General features: G+C 39.5%; 1 protein-coding gene across 1 annotated transcript in view; it reads right to left on the reverse strand.

The window, feature by feature from the left end:
* Window positions 1-14,343, reverse strand: part of UTRN (utrophin) — a 482,739-nt gene that overhangs the window by 118,441 nt on the left and 349,955 nt on the right. Inside the window, exon 52 of the mRNA XM_065888619.1 lies at window positions 2,852-3,008. Coding sequence (XP_065744691.1) covers window positions 2,852-3,008 — 157 coding nt within the window. The remainder of the gene's footprint in view (window positions 1-2,851; window positions 3,009-14,343) is intronic.

Below are 14,343 nucleotides of genomic sequence, written 5' to 3' on the forward strand. Positions count from 1 at the left end.
TATGTTCCCACACCCACATGTACCAATCTACCTTCATCTGTACCCATATATTCCACATTTCTTCCTGTTAGACTGGATGAGCTCTTCTACCTAATACAAATGGTTCCACTTGTGCACTAGATCCCACCCTATCACTGTTCCTATGTGGTACCCTCCCTCCTGCGTCACTGATTCTTCCTGCTTTACAGGATCATTCCCATCATCGTAGAAACATGTTGAATTATTCTCCATCTTTACAAAACCATTACTTGACCTCATGTTCTCCCTCCAGATACTGTTTCATTTCTTTGTTTCCTTTGTTGTAAAAATCCTTGAAAGGGCTCTCTATACTTCTTCTGCTCATATTCTTTCTTGAATCTACACCAATCAGGTTTCCAACTTCACCACACCATTGAAATGACTCTTGTCAAGGTCAACAAGACTGTCTACAGATGGTCACTTTTCTGTTCTCATCTTATTCTGCCTCTCAGCAATCTTTGATCCCCGTGATTACACCCTCCTTTATGAAACACTTTCTGCCTCTGGCGTCCTAGACTCTGTTCTCTCTTGACTCTTCTACCCTCTGGCTCTGCCTTCTCAGTCTCCTCATCTTCCCAACCTTTAAAGGCAGGGTGTCTCAGGGCTCATGTCTTGGGATTCTTGACTCCCTGGATCATCTCATCCAATTCCACGGCTAATATATATGCTGATAATTTTGATTTGTTGACCTTTCCCTCAACATCAGACTTGTATATCTAACTGCCTAATAAGCATCTTAAGCTTAAAATGTCAAAAAACAAACTCTTAAATTTCCTCCCCAGACTGCTCATCCAGCAGTTTCCCACATCTCTCTGAATGATACTTCCATTCTTCCATTTGCTTTGTCCAAAAATCTTTGACTCCTGACACTACATCTCTTCTCTTTTTCTCCCAGCCCATGCATCTAATCCATAAGCAAATCCTGTTGTTATTTCCAAATATATTCAGGAACCAGTTAATTCTTACTATCTCCACTGGGATATCCTTGTCCAAGTCATTGCCATCCCCCACTTGGATTACTGAAATATACTCCTGAACTCCTGAACTTCAGGTCTCTATTTGAAAATCACCCCACTTACGGCACTGTCCTAAGCTTCTCCACATAAAATAACACTTCTGCTACCTATACTATCCCCTCCTGCTCTCTCTCCTTGACCTCGCTTTACTTTTTTCATGGCACTTACTATACCATGGGACATATTATATATTTATTGCTTATTGGTCTGATGTCTGTATCGCTCAGAACCAGGCAAGAACTTATGTTCATTTGTTGATCCACCAGCGCCTAGAATAGTGCCTGATGCTTATTAGGCACTCAGATACTTGCTGAATGAACGAACTGACATTATCATCAGCATCATTATCAATATTATGTTTATTATCTAACTGCCTGGGTCCAGAGGGTTGAAGCAGAGCAACTGCACCCTAAGACAGAACAAAACACAATCTAAAACAGGGTAACCTTGGTGGGAGCAGGAGTTAGAACATGGCCAGCACATACTGGAAATGTCGACGCGCACTTCACTTGTTAAAGCTAGAAGTGGACAATCATTTCCTACCTCAAGACTTCAGTTTTAATCAAAACGGTAGCATATGGTCACAAGCACATTTTATTCCTTAACAAAGCACTTCTATTAGAAGAGCTTTGTATTATTCTACTTCATCACTAATACCTGAATCCTCAAAAAGGGTATATAATAATTAATAGAAGGGAAAACTGAAAAAAGGAGAAATTGATTTTCTTAAATCAGTAATTTTAAATCTTCTATCATCATTATTATTTTTTGCATATTACATACCAACAGTGTCTTCCTTTTTTATTTTAATCTTAGAGCTATTTCTCTATCATATTCTCTTTTCAAGTACAAAGAGAAAATTTACCCAAATGGTAACTTGAATAACCTGGTCACAAGCCTTAAAAATAAGATAAATTTCAAGGTCTTATCATTCTGTATTGAAGGAACTTATAATATAGAGGGTGTCTTCTTTAGAAGAAGCATGTGTTAGCATTTGTCATTTTTTAAATGAGAACAGAGTTCTAACAACACATTAAAATGTACAGATTTAGAATAAGAACTTGCGTTGCATGTGAAGAGGAAAAAATATAACAAAATAAGGTGATATACGAGAAAATGGGTATGAAGATATATTATATAAATGAATGCAAAGTTAATGAGGCAAAGAATTTAAATAATACAAGGTTATAAGAATTAACATGTCAGTTGATAACTTCAGTATATCTGCTTTTCAGAGTAAAAGTACAAATTTGCATAGAGATAGATATTTGAGCAGAATAAAAATGTGACAAAAAAGGGTCTAAGTTCAGACAAAAACCCCCCAAAACCCATAGAATGATCTTAAATACAACGGTCTTCATTTGCTTTCAGGTTAATATCTATTCTATTTTCTTACTACTACAAGTCCTTATTTTTTCTACTTTCATTTAATAAAACAAGATAGTATATAATTCTTTATGACTCTATAACTTCTGAATTTAAGATTAACTTACAGTAAAATTTCCCCCAATATATTATTTTAAAATCTATTAGAAATAGATAAATTTCATGATCAGCTAAAAGCAATATAGTGCTTTAGATACCTGCAACGTTTGAAAAAACCTTCAGTTAAATATGAAGAGAAAACTTAATTTGAAAAAAAAGGGAGTGATGCACGCAATTTGAATAAAATGCCTAAATACTGATAATTAGGAACAGAGGAGGAAAAAAACCTGTCATAATTGGTTCCACTCACATATTTATTTTATTTTGAGTACTTACTTCACCAAAATCAAAATGAATGAAAAAAAGGAACCCACCGTATGTGATCAACTTACTTTACAATGATCATACTGGAGCTGTAAGGCTGGGACATCCCCTCCAATAGGCATTTGTTTTCTAAGCTCTTCATCTTTCATATTCAGCCATTTGATCAGTTCTTCTAAAGACGTCAGCAACCTGTTCCACTTCTCAGCACTGGCCTCCAAATGAGCCCTGTGAAAAGATAATGCTGACCACATTTAGACATTTGAAACGGATCCAAAAAATTATGTACCTTCCTTTAGCCTAATAATCATGTACAACCAACTAACGCTCATGTCTAAGAAGGAGGCTGAAACTTTGTAAAAAGAATATATACTTCCTGTAAGAAACAGTTATTTCGAATAAGCTAGAATATTAAGGATATGTTGGTAATATCTGTCAAAAGTTAAAACATACACCTCCACACCACAAAGGCATCAATGAGGCTCTCAGGAAGAATGTCCATGATATAATGTAAAATTATTTAAGCAAGTTTCAGTAGTTTATGTATAGTATATATGCACATTCAAATGTAACTTTTTTCTCATTTCATCTACATATACAAAGAGACGGATAGAGAGAAGAAATCATATGCATATAAAATTTTTAGAAAGATACATACCAGACGCAGTCACTACTGAGAACACCACAAACGCTTAATTTTTATATATTTTTGTACTAATTGAGTATATGCAACAGGCTCGTATGATTTTTCTTTCCAAAAAAGCTAATTTGAGGGGGGAAAATTACTAATGACTTGATTTCTCTTGTATTCAAATAAATTACTGAAAGCAGAACATCACCAACATTTATCTCAAAAAGTTGAAAAACAATAAAGGATTACTTGGACAGAACACTATTTGGCTTATGGCTGACTGATGTCCAGTGACAAATGTTATGAATAGAAAACAACTGAGCAGAAATCACTGCAGTACTTTATACTCTGATTCAAATATGAGGTCTTTGTTTCAATAATAATTTCTGTTTTTAGCATAGAAAAGTGTCTTCAGGTTCTTAAATTATGAACTTCATAATTAGGGAACTATGTTTAGGAAAAATATTTTTTATGTGATGAAGACTTCAATAAGAATAAAGCCTTTGAAAATAGAAAAGTAAATAAGAGACAAATTTGCTAGTTGCTCCTGCTAGATCCTTGGAGAAAGCCCAAAGCCTTGGAGAAAGCCCTGCCTCAAGCCCACACCACATGAGTTGGATTTAAAAAGATAAGTAAGTCAAAAACAACTCGAGAGACTCAAGGAATCAGTGTTTCCTCAATCTTGCATCACCCCAGTGGACAGACCATAAATGTGGACTTACATGCTAAACTGCATGAAATGGAATTGTCTTGACTGTCCATGACCTTTCAGAATGAAAGGGGCAAGGCTGATGGAGACAGACATAAGCCTTGTTACACAACAGCTTCCAAAGACTAAAGATTTATGATAGCAAAAGATGACTCATTTGGGGCAACCCCAGGTACAAGAAATCTCTGTTGACCATGTTTCACATCCTCTCATACCACAACGTTCACCTTAACATTGGCTTATGATCCCCACTTCCACAAAATTGCTCCTTTACTGAGTGATATGAAACAAATCAACCAAGCACAGCAACTACTGCCCCTCAGACCTATCAGTAATTTCCTTTTTGGACATCTAACCTACTTGAATCTTTGTCTCAAAGCTAATAGCTCTGCTATAGTTCATTCAAACAAATATTTCCCCATTGATCACATTAGGTGGTATCCCCAGCAGTGAATATTCAACAATATCATAAGTCTTGTTTAAAAGTTCATAATGTTTCCCAGAAGAACAACTATGTATCTCTGATCTTTAGTTCATCTCTAATTCCTAAAACAATGACCATAGTCTATCAGCCAATATTCCTGGCTAAAAGAAAAAAATGGGAGTTCTGCATATCTCTAAAATACCATGTGGGCTTCCCTGGTGGCACGATAGTTGAGAGCCCGCCTGCCGATGCAGGGGTTACAGGTTCGTGCCCTGGTTCGGGAAGATCCCACATGCCGCGGAGCGGCTGGACCCGTGAGCCATGGCCGCTGAGCCTGAGCGTCCGGAGCCTGTGCTCCACAACAGGAGAGGCCACAACAGTGAGAGGCCCGTGTACCGCAAATAAAAAAAGTTAGGAGTACAGGGGCTTTCCTGGTGGAGCGAGCAGTGGTTGAGAGTCCGCCTGCCGATGCAGGGGACACGGGCTCATGCCCCGGTCCAGGAAGATCCCACATGCCGCGGAGCGGCTGGGCCCGTGAGCCTCGGCCGCTGAGCCTGCGCGTCCGGAGCCTATGCTCCGCAACGGCAGAAGCCACAACAGTGAGAGGCCCGCGTACCACAAGAAAAGAAAAGAAAAAAAAAAAGGAGTACAGAAAAAAGTTTGAGGTATCATAATTATAATTTGAAATTCTATTTTATTCTCTTGTACTTACAGTCTTTTCTGTTCATTCTACAGGTGCTATGATTAACCTCACATTACAAATGCTTTAATGAGATCCTGATTCTGTTTGAGGGCCAGCTTTTCTGTGTTCATACTGATTAATTTTAGGCCAAATATGTCCCTGATAAACAAACTTTTACTTGGCAAAGAACAGAACTAAATAATTTCAAGTATATTAACTGAAAATTCTCTCTTCCAGTTACAAAGCATTTTGTCCTCAGTATATTTGACTGAGTTGGTGCAATTTCTTTCCAGTATTTTTAAATCCAAAAAATAAATACTGGACTTCCCAGGTGGCACAGTGGTTAAGAATCCACCTGCCAATGCAGGGGACATGGGGTCGACCCCTGGTCTGGGAAGATCCCGCATGCCGTGCAGCAACTAAGCCTGTGCACCACAACTACTGAGCCTGCGGTCTAGAGCCCGCGAGCACAACTACTGAGCCCGTGCGCCACAACTACTGAAGCCTGCAACCCTAGAGCCTGTGCTCTGCAACAAGAGAAGCCACCACAATGAAAAGCCTGCACACCGCAATGAAGAGTAGACCCCACTCGCCACAACTAGAGAAAAGTACACGCGCAGCAACAAAGATTCAACGCAGCCAATAAATAAATAAATAAAATTTTTAAAAATAATGAATATTGATAAATAAATAAATAACAGCTAGAAACCAGAAGTCTTTAGTCAATCAAGAAGTGCTTGAGTGTCTTTGTGTGCAAAACACTTACGCACACACCCTGACCTCTTATTTCAGATTATTTGATCCTGCATCTTCAATGTCTATAGTTTAACTCTTTAATGAATAACCAAACCAGACATTACATTCCTATGACATCTATTTACACACTCATTGTATTGAAGAACGTGATAATGTCTTTTCCAATGCAGTTTACTTTTTGACTGCACGGAAATAATGAAATTGATCATTGAAATCTATGGCATTCAGCATTGAAGAACTATTTATAAAGATGAAGGCAATACTCTTTTCAGCGAGATACTAAAGGGACTTCGAAATAAAAAAGATAACATTGGTCTATGTGCTTCTCCATATCTTTCTTTTTCCATGGTAAAAAGCAAACTGATGTGACAGAATCTCTGCTGGGAAAATCTGTTCTGGTTATTCTCCGACAGATTATAAATATGTGTTTGGTGGATTACTACCATATGCCCAAATAAAAGCATGCTTCTGTAGTAGCCTTCAGTGTCCTAGTTTCCATTTAATTCTTTCATCTTTCAAGATGAAAGCCTTTTCTTGGGCACTGGGTTGAATGCTTTGCAAAAAGAAACCTTACATTTGTGTCTGGTATAGTTGTACTTTTTCAGTTTTACTTGAAACATTCTGAGGCTTATATTTCCCCAAGATTACAGTTAAGCAGTCATCAATCATGCTTTCAGAATCTTCACTTAAAACGTTTCTTTATCTAACACATATCTGTGGGCACTCACATTTTGGATAAGAGACTTTATTATCCTGTCATCTGCTTCAGTTCATTCTTTGGGTACCTGACATGTGCAAAGCAATAGATACTTTCATTGCATGTATTAGCAACTCAGGGTGATGTCTACTTCAGAAAATGCTTCACACAAGTTAATTCTTTTTAGATTGAGTCATCTATTTTACAACTCTCTAAACATTTTTAAATGACCAGTTATTTTTAAAACTATAATATGAAAACTTTTTGAACATAAACATCCATAAAAACGGCACCTCATCATTTAAATATTGTAGAAAAGGAACTATGGAGAAAACTATGTATTAATATTAATATATATTTTAAATCACCAAAAGCCTCTACCTTTCATGTTTCTTCAAAGAAGTTTTTATCCCTTCTCCCGAAGTACAGATACAAAAAGAAAGAGCAGATCAATCTAGCCCGACTTCTGGGAAGATGGCGGAAGAGTAAGACGCGGAGATCACCTTACTCCCCAAGAATACAACAGAAATACATCTACACGTGGAACAACTCCTACAGAGCACCTACTGAATGCTGGCAGAAGACCTCAGACCTCCCAAAAGGCAAGAAACCCCCCACGTACCCGGTTAGGGCAAAAGAAAAAAATAAACAGAGACAAAAGGATACGGGTCCTGCACCAGCGGGAGGGAGCTGTGAAGGAGGAAAAGTGTCCACACACTAGGAAGCCCCTCCGCGGGCGGAGACTGCGGGTGGCGGAGTGGGGGAGCTTTGGAGCCGCGGAGAAGAGCACAGAAACAGGGGTGTGGAGGGCAAAGCGGAGAGATTCCAGCGCAGAGGATCAGGGCCGACCGGCACTCACCAGCCAAGTGGCTTGTCTGCTCACCCGCCAGGGCGGGCGGGGGCTGGGAGCTGAGGCCCGGGCTTCGGTCGGAGCACCGGGAGAGGACTGGGGCTGGCGGCGTGAACACAGCCTGCAGGGCGTTAGTGCGCCGCGGCTAGCCGGGAGGGAGGCCGGGGAAAACTCTGGACCTGCCGAAGAGGCAAGAGACTTTTTCTTCCCTCTTTATTTCCTGGTGCGCGAGGAGAGGGGATTGAGAACGCTTTTTGGGGGAGCTCCAGAGACGGGCGCGAGCCGCGGCTAAAAGTGTGCACCCCAGAGACGGACATGGGACGCTAGGGCCGCTGCTGCCGCCACCGGGAAGCCTGTGTGCTAACACAGGTCACTATCCATACCCCCCTTCTGGGGAGCCTGTGCAGCCCGCCACTGCCGGGGTCCCGGGATCCAGGGACAACTCCCCCGGGAGAACGCACGGTGCGCCTCAGGCTGACAATGTCACGCTGGCCTGTGCCGCCACAGGCCCGCCCCGCACTCCGTGACCCTCCCTACCCGCAGGCCTGAGTGAGCCAGAGCTTCCGAATCAGCGGCTCCTTTAACCCCATCCTGTCTGAGCAAAGAACAGACACCCTCCGGTGACCTACACGCACAGGCGGGGCCAAATCCAAAGCTGAGCCCCTGGGAGCTGTGAGAACAAAGAAGAGAAAGGGAAATCTCTCCCAGCAGCCTCAGAAGCAGCGGATTAAAGCTCCACAATCAACTTGATGTACCCTGCATCTGTGGAACACATGAATAGACAACGAATCATCCCAAATTAAGGAGCCATGTGGATGAAAGGCTCTTGGTGCTGCAGCCAGGAGTTGGTGCTGCAGCCAGGAGTTAGTGCTGTGCCTCTGAGGTGGGAGAGCCAACTTCAGGACACTGGACCACAAGAGGCCTCCCAGCTGCATATAATATCAAATGGCAAAAATCTCCCAGAGATCTCCATCTCAACGCCAGCACCCAGCTTCACTCAACGACCAGCAAGCTACAGTGCTGGACACCCTATCCCAAACAACTAGCAAGACAGGAACACAACCCTACCCATTAGCAGAGAGGCTGCCCCAAATCATAATAAGTCTACAGACACCCCAAAACACACCACCAGACGTGGACCTGCCCACCAGAAAGACAAGATCCAGCCTCATCCACCAGAACACAGGCACTAGTACCCTCCACCAGGAAGCCTACACGGCTCACTGAACCAACCTTAGCCACTGGGGACAGACACTAAAAACAACAGGAACTACGAACCTTCAGCCTGCAAAAAGGGGACCCCAAACACAGTAAGATAAGCAAAATGAAAAGACAGAAAAAAACACAGCAGATGAAGGAGCAAGATAAAAACCCACCAGACCTAACAAATGAAGAGGAAATGGGCAGTCTACCTGAAAAAGAATTCAGAATAATGATAGTAAAGATGATCCAAAATCTTGGAAATAGAATAGACAAAATGCAAGAAACAGTTAACAAGGACCTAGAAGAACTAAAGATGAAACAAACTATGATGAACAACACAATAAATGAAATGAAAAATACTCTAGATGGGATCAATAGCAGAATAACTGAGGCAGAAGAACGGATAAGTGACCTGGAAGATAAAATAGTGGAAATAACTAATGCAGAGCAGAATAAAGAAAAAAGAATGAAAAGAACTGAGGACAGTCTCAGAGACCTCTGGGACAACATTAAACGCACCAACATTCAAATTATAGGGGTTCCAGAAGAAGAAGACAAAAAGAAAGGGACTGAGAAAATATTTGAAGAGATTATAGTTGAAAACTTCCCTAATATGGGAAAGGAAATAGTTAATCAAGTCCAGGAAGCACAGAGAGTCCCATACAGATTAAATCCCAGGAGAAATACGCCAAGACACATATTAATCAAACTGTCAAAAATTAAATACAAAGAAAGCATATTAAAAGCAGCAAGGGAAAAACAACAAATAACACACAAGGGAATCCCCATAAGGTTAACAGCTGATCTTTCAGCAGAAACTCTGCAAGCCAGAAGGGAGTGGCAGGACATATTGAAAGTGTTGAAGGAGAAAAACCTGCAACCAAGATTACTCTACCCAGCAAGGATCTCATTCAGATTTGATGGAGAAATTAAAACCTTTACAGACAAGCAAAAGCTGAGAGAGTTCAGCACCACCAAACCAGCTCTACAACAACTGCTAAAGGAACTTCTCTAGGCAAGAAACACAAAAGAAGGAAAAGACCTACAATAACGAACCCAAAACAATTAAGAAAATGGGAATGGGAACATACATATCGATAATTACCTTAAATGTAAATGGACTAAATGCTCCCACCAAAAGACACAGATTGGCTGAATGGATACAAAAACAAGACGCATATATTTACTGTCTCCAAGAGACCCACTTCAGACCTAGAGACACATACAGACTGAAAGTAAGGGGATGGAAAAAGGTATTTCATGCAAATGGAAACCAAGAGAAAGCTGGAGTAGCAATTCTCATATCAGACAAAATAGACTTTAAAATAAAGACTATTAGAAGAGACAAAGAAGGACACGACATAATGATCAAGGGATCGATCCAAGAAGAAGATATAACAATTGTAAATGTTTATGCACCCAATATAGGAGCACCTCAATACATAAGGCAAATACTAACAGCCATAAAAGGGGAAATCAACAGTAACACATTCATAGTAGGGGACTTTAACACCCCACTTTCACCAATGCACAGATCATCCAAAATGAAAATAAATAAGGAAACACAAGCTTTAAATGATACATTAAACAAGATGGACTTAATTGATATTTATAGGACATTCCATCCAAAAACAACAGAATACACATTTTTCTCAAGTGCTCATGGAACATTCTCCAGGATAGATCATATTTTGGGTCACAAATCAAGCCTTGGTAAATTTAAGAAAATTGAAATCGTATCAAGTATCTTTTCCGACCACAATGCTATGAGATTTGATATCAATTACAGCAAAAGATCTGTAAAAAATACAAACACATGGAGGCTAAACAATACACTACTTAATAACGAAGTGATCACTGAAGAAATCAAAGGGGAAATCAAAAAATACCTAGAAACAAATGACAGTGGAGACACGACGACTCAAAATCTATGGGATGCAGCAAAAGCAGTTCTAAGAGGGAAGTTTATAGCAATACAATCCTACCTTAAGAAACAGGAAACATCTCGAATAAACAACCTAACCTTGCACCTAAAGCAATTAGAAAAAGAAGAATAAAAAAACCCCAAAGTTAGCAGAAGGAAAGAAATCATAAAAATCAGATCAGAAATAAATGAAAAAGAAATGAAGGAAACGATAGCAAAGATCAATAAAACTAAAACCTGGTTCTTTGAAAGGATAAACAAAATTGATAAAACGTTAGCCAGATTCATCAAGAAAAAAAGGGAGAAGACTGAAATCAATAGAATTAGAAATGAAAAAGGAGAAGTAACAACTGACACTGCAGAAATACAAAAGATCATGAGAGATTACTACTAGCAACTCTATGCCAATAAAATGGACAACTTAGAAGAAATGGACAAATTCTTAGAAAGGCACAACGTGCCAAGACTGAATCAGGAAGAAATAGAAAATATGAACAGACCAATCACAAGCACTGAAATTGAAACTGTGATTAAAAATCTTCCAACAAGCAAAAGCCCAGGACCAGATGGCTTCACAGGCGAATTCTATCAAACATTTAGAGAAGAGCTATCACCTATCCTTCTCAAACTCTTCCAAAATATAGCAGAGGGAGGAACACTCCCAAACTCATTCTATGAGGCCACCATCACCCTGATACCAAAAGCAGACAAGGATGTCACAAAGAAAGAAAACTACAGGCCAATATCACTGATGAACATAGATGCAAAAATCCTCAACAAAATACTAGCAAACAGAATCCAACAGCACATTAAACGGATCATACACCATGATCAAGTGGGGTTTATTCCAGGAATGCAAGGATTCTTCAATATACACAAATCAATCAACGTGATACACCATATTAACAAATTGAAGGAGAAAAACCATATGATCATCTCAATAGATGCAGAGAAAGCTTTTGACAAAATTCAGCACCCATTTATGATAAAAACCCTGCAGAAAGTAGGCATAGAGGGAACTTTCCTCAACATAATAAAGGCCATATATGACAAACCCACAGTCAACATCGTCCTCAATGGTGAAAAGCTGAAAGCATTTCCACTAAGATCAGGAACAAGACAAGGTTGCCCACTCTCACCACTCTTATTCAACATAGTTTTGGAAGTTTTAGCCACAGCAATCAGAGAAGAAAAGGAAATAAAAGGAATCCAAATCGGAAAAGAAGAAGTAAAGCTGTCACTGTTTGCAGATGACATGATACTATACACAGAGAATCCTAAAGATGCTACCAGAAAACTACCAGAGCTAATCAATGAATTTGGTAAAGTAGCAGGATACAAAATTAATACAGAGAAATCTCTGGCATTCCTATACACTAAGGATGAAAAATCTGAAAGTGAAATCAAGAAAACACTCCCATTTACCACTGCAACAAAAAGAATAAAATATCTAGGAATAAACCTACCTAAGGAGACAAAAGACCTGTATGCAGAAAATTATAAGACACTGATGAAAGAAATTAAAGATGATACAAATAAATGGAGAGATATACCATGTTCTTGGATTGGAAGAATCAACATTGTGAAAATGACTCTAATACCCAAAGCAATCTACAGATTCAATGCAATCCCTATCAAACTACCACTGGCATTTTTCACAGAACTAGAACAAAAAATTTCACAATTTGTATGGAAACACAAAAGACCCCAAATAGCCAAAGCAATCTTGAGAACGAAAAACAGAGCTGGAGGAATCAGGCTTCCTGACTTCAGATTATACTACAAAGCTACAGTAATCAAGACAGTATGGCACTGGCACAAAAACAGAAATGTAGATCAATGGAACAGGATAGAAAGCCCAGAGATAAACCCACGCACTTATGGTCACCTTATCTTTGATAAAGGAGGCAGGAATGTACAGTGGAGAAATGATAGCCTCTTCAACATGTGCTGGGAAAACTGGACAGCTACATGTAAAAGTATGAGATTAGATCACTCTGTAACACCATACACAAAAATAAGCTCAAAATGGATTAAAGACCTAAATGTAAGGCCAGAAACTATCAAACTCTTAGAGGAAAACAGAGGCAGGACACTCTATGACATAAATCACAGCAAGTTCCTTTTTGACCCACCTCCTAGAGAAATGGAAATAAAAATAAACACATGGGACCTAATGAAACTTAAAAGCTTTTGCGCAGCAAAGGAAACCATAAACAAGACCAAAAGACAACCCTCAGAATGGGAGAAAATATTTGCAAATGAGGCAACTGACAAAGGATTAATCTCCAAAATTTATAAGCAGCTCATGCAGCTTAATAACAAAAACACAAACAACCCAATCCAAAAATGGGCAGAAGACCTAAATAGACATTTCTCCAAAGAAGATATACAGACTGCCAACAAACACATGAAAGAATGCTCAACATCACTAATCATTAGAGAAATGCAAATCAAAAATACAATGAGATATCATCTCACACCAATCAGAATGGCCATCATCAAAAAATCTAGAAACAATAAATGCTGGAGAGGGTGTGGAGAAAAGGGAACCCTCTTACACTGTTGGTGGGAATGTAAATTGATACAGCCACTGTGGAGAACAGTATGGAGGTTCCTTAAAAAACTACAAATAGAACTACCATATGACCCAGCAATCCCACTACTGGGCATATACCCTGAGAAAACCATAATTCAAAAAGAGTCATGTACCACAATGTTTATTGCAGTTCTACTTACAATAGCCAGGACATGGAAGCAACCTAAGTGTCCATCGACAGGTGAATGGATAAAGAAGATGTGGCACATATATACAATGGAATATTACTCAGCCATAAAAAGAAACGAAATTGAGCTATTTGTAATGAGGTGGATAGACCTAGAGTCTGTCAAACAGAGTGAAGTAAGTCAGAAAGAGAGAGACAAATACTGTATGCTAACACATATATATGGAATTTAAGAAAAAAAAATGTCATGAAAAACCTAGGGGTGAAACAGGAATAAAGACACAGACTTACCAGAGAATGGACTTGAGGCTATGGGGAGGGGGAAGGGTAAACTGTGACAAAGCGAGAGAGAGGCATGGACATATATACACTACCAAACGTAAGGTAGATAGCTAGTGGGAAGCAGCCTCATAGCACAGGGAGATCAGCTCGGTGCTTTGTGACCGCCTGGAGGGGTGGGATAGGGAGGGTGGGAGGGAGGGAGACGCAAGCGGGAAGAGATATGGGAACATATGTATATATATAACTGATTCATTTTGTTGTGAAGCTAAAGCTAACATACCATTGTAAAGCAATTATACTCCAAAAAGATGTTAAAATGAAAAAACAAACAAACAATCAAACAAAAAAAAAAAAAACGAAAAATGAGAGCAAACAGTGTGAATGAGTAAGAGGAGCATTTATTAAAATAAAATACAGTTTTTCATTTTTTCAATAAAGTGAAACATCTATGGAGCGCCCACTCTGATATCAGGCATTACACTGGTTCAGAAATAGAAGGTTCTAGGGTCAAGTGAGGAGGAAGACAAGTAAACCAAATATACTCTGAGATAGGAAACCTCACGATAACTCTCTGAGCCAACTACAGCTCAGAGCAGGAAGAACTTGCTCAGGAAGCCATGGTGAGAATCTGGAATCCACACTAAATTCTAATATCTTTCCACTATGTTGCTCTCATCAT

This window comes from Phocoena phocoena, chromosome 12, assembly GCF_963924675.1.
Source record: "Phocoena phocoena chromosome 12, mPhoPho1.1, whole genome shotgun sequence".
NCBI classification, from domain to species: Eukaryota; Metazoa; Chordata; class Mammalia; order Artiodactyla; family Phocoenidae; genus Phocoena; species Phocoena phocoena.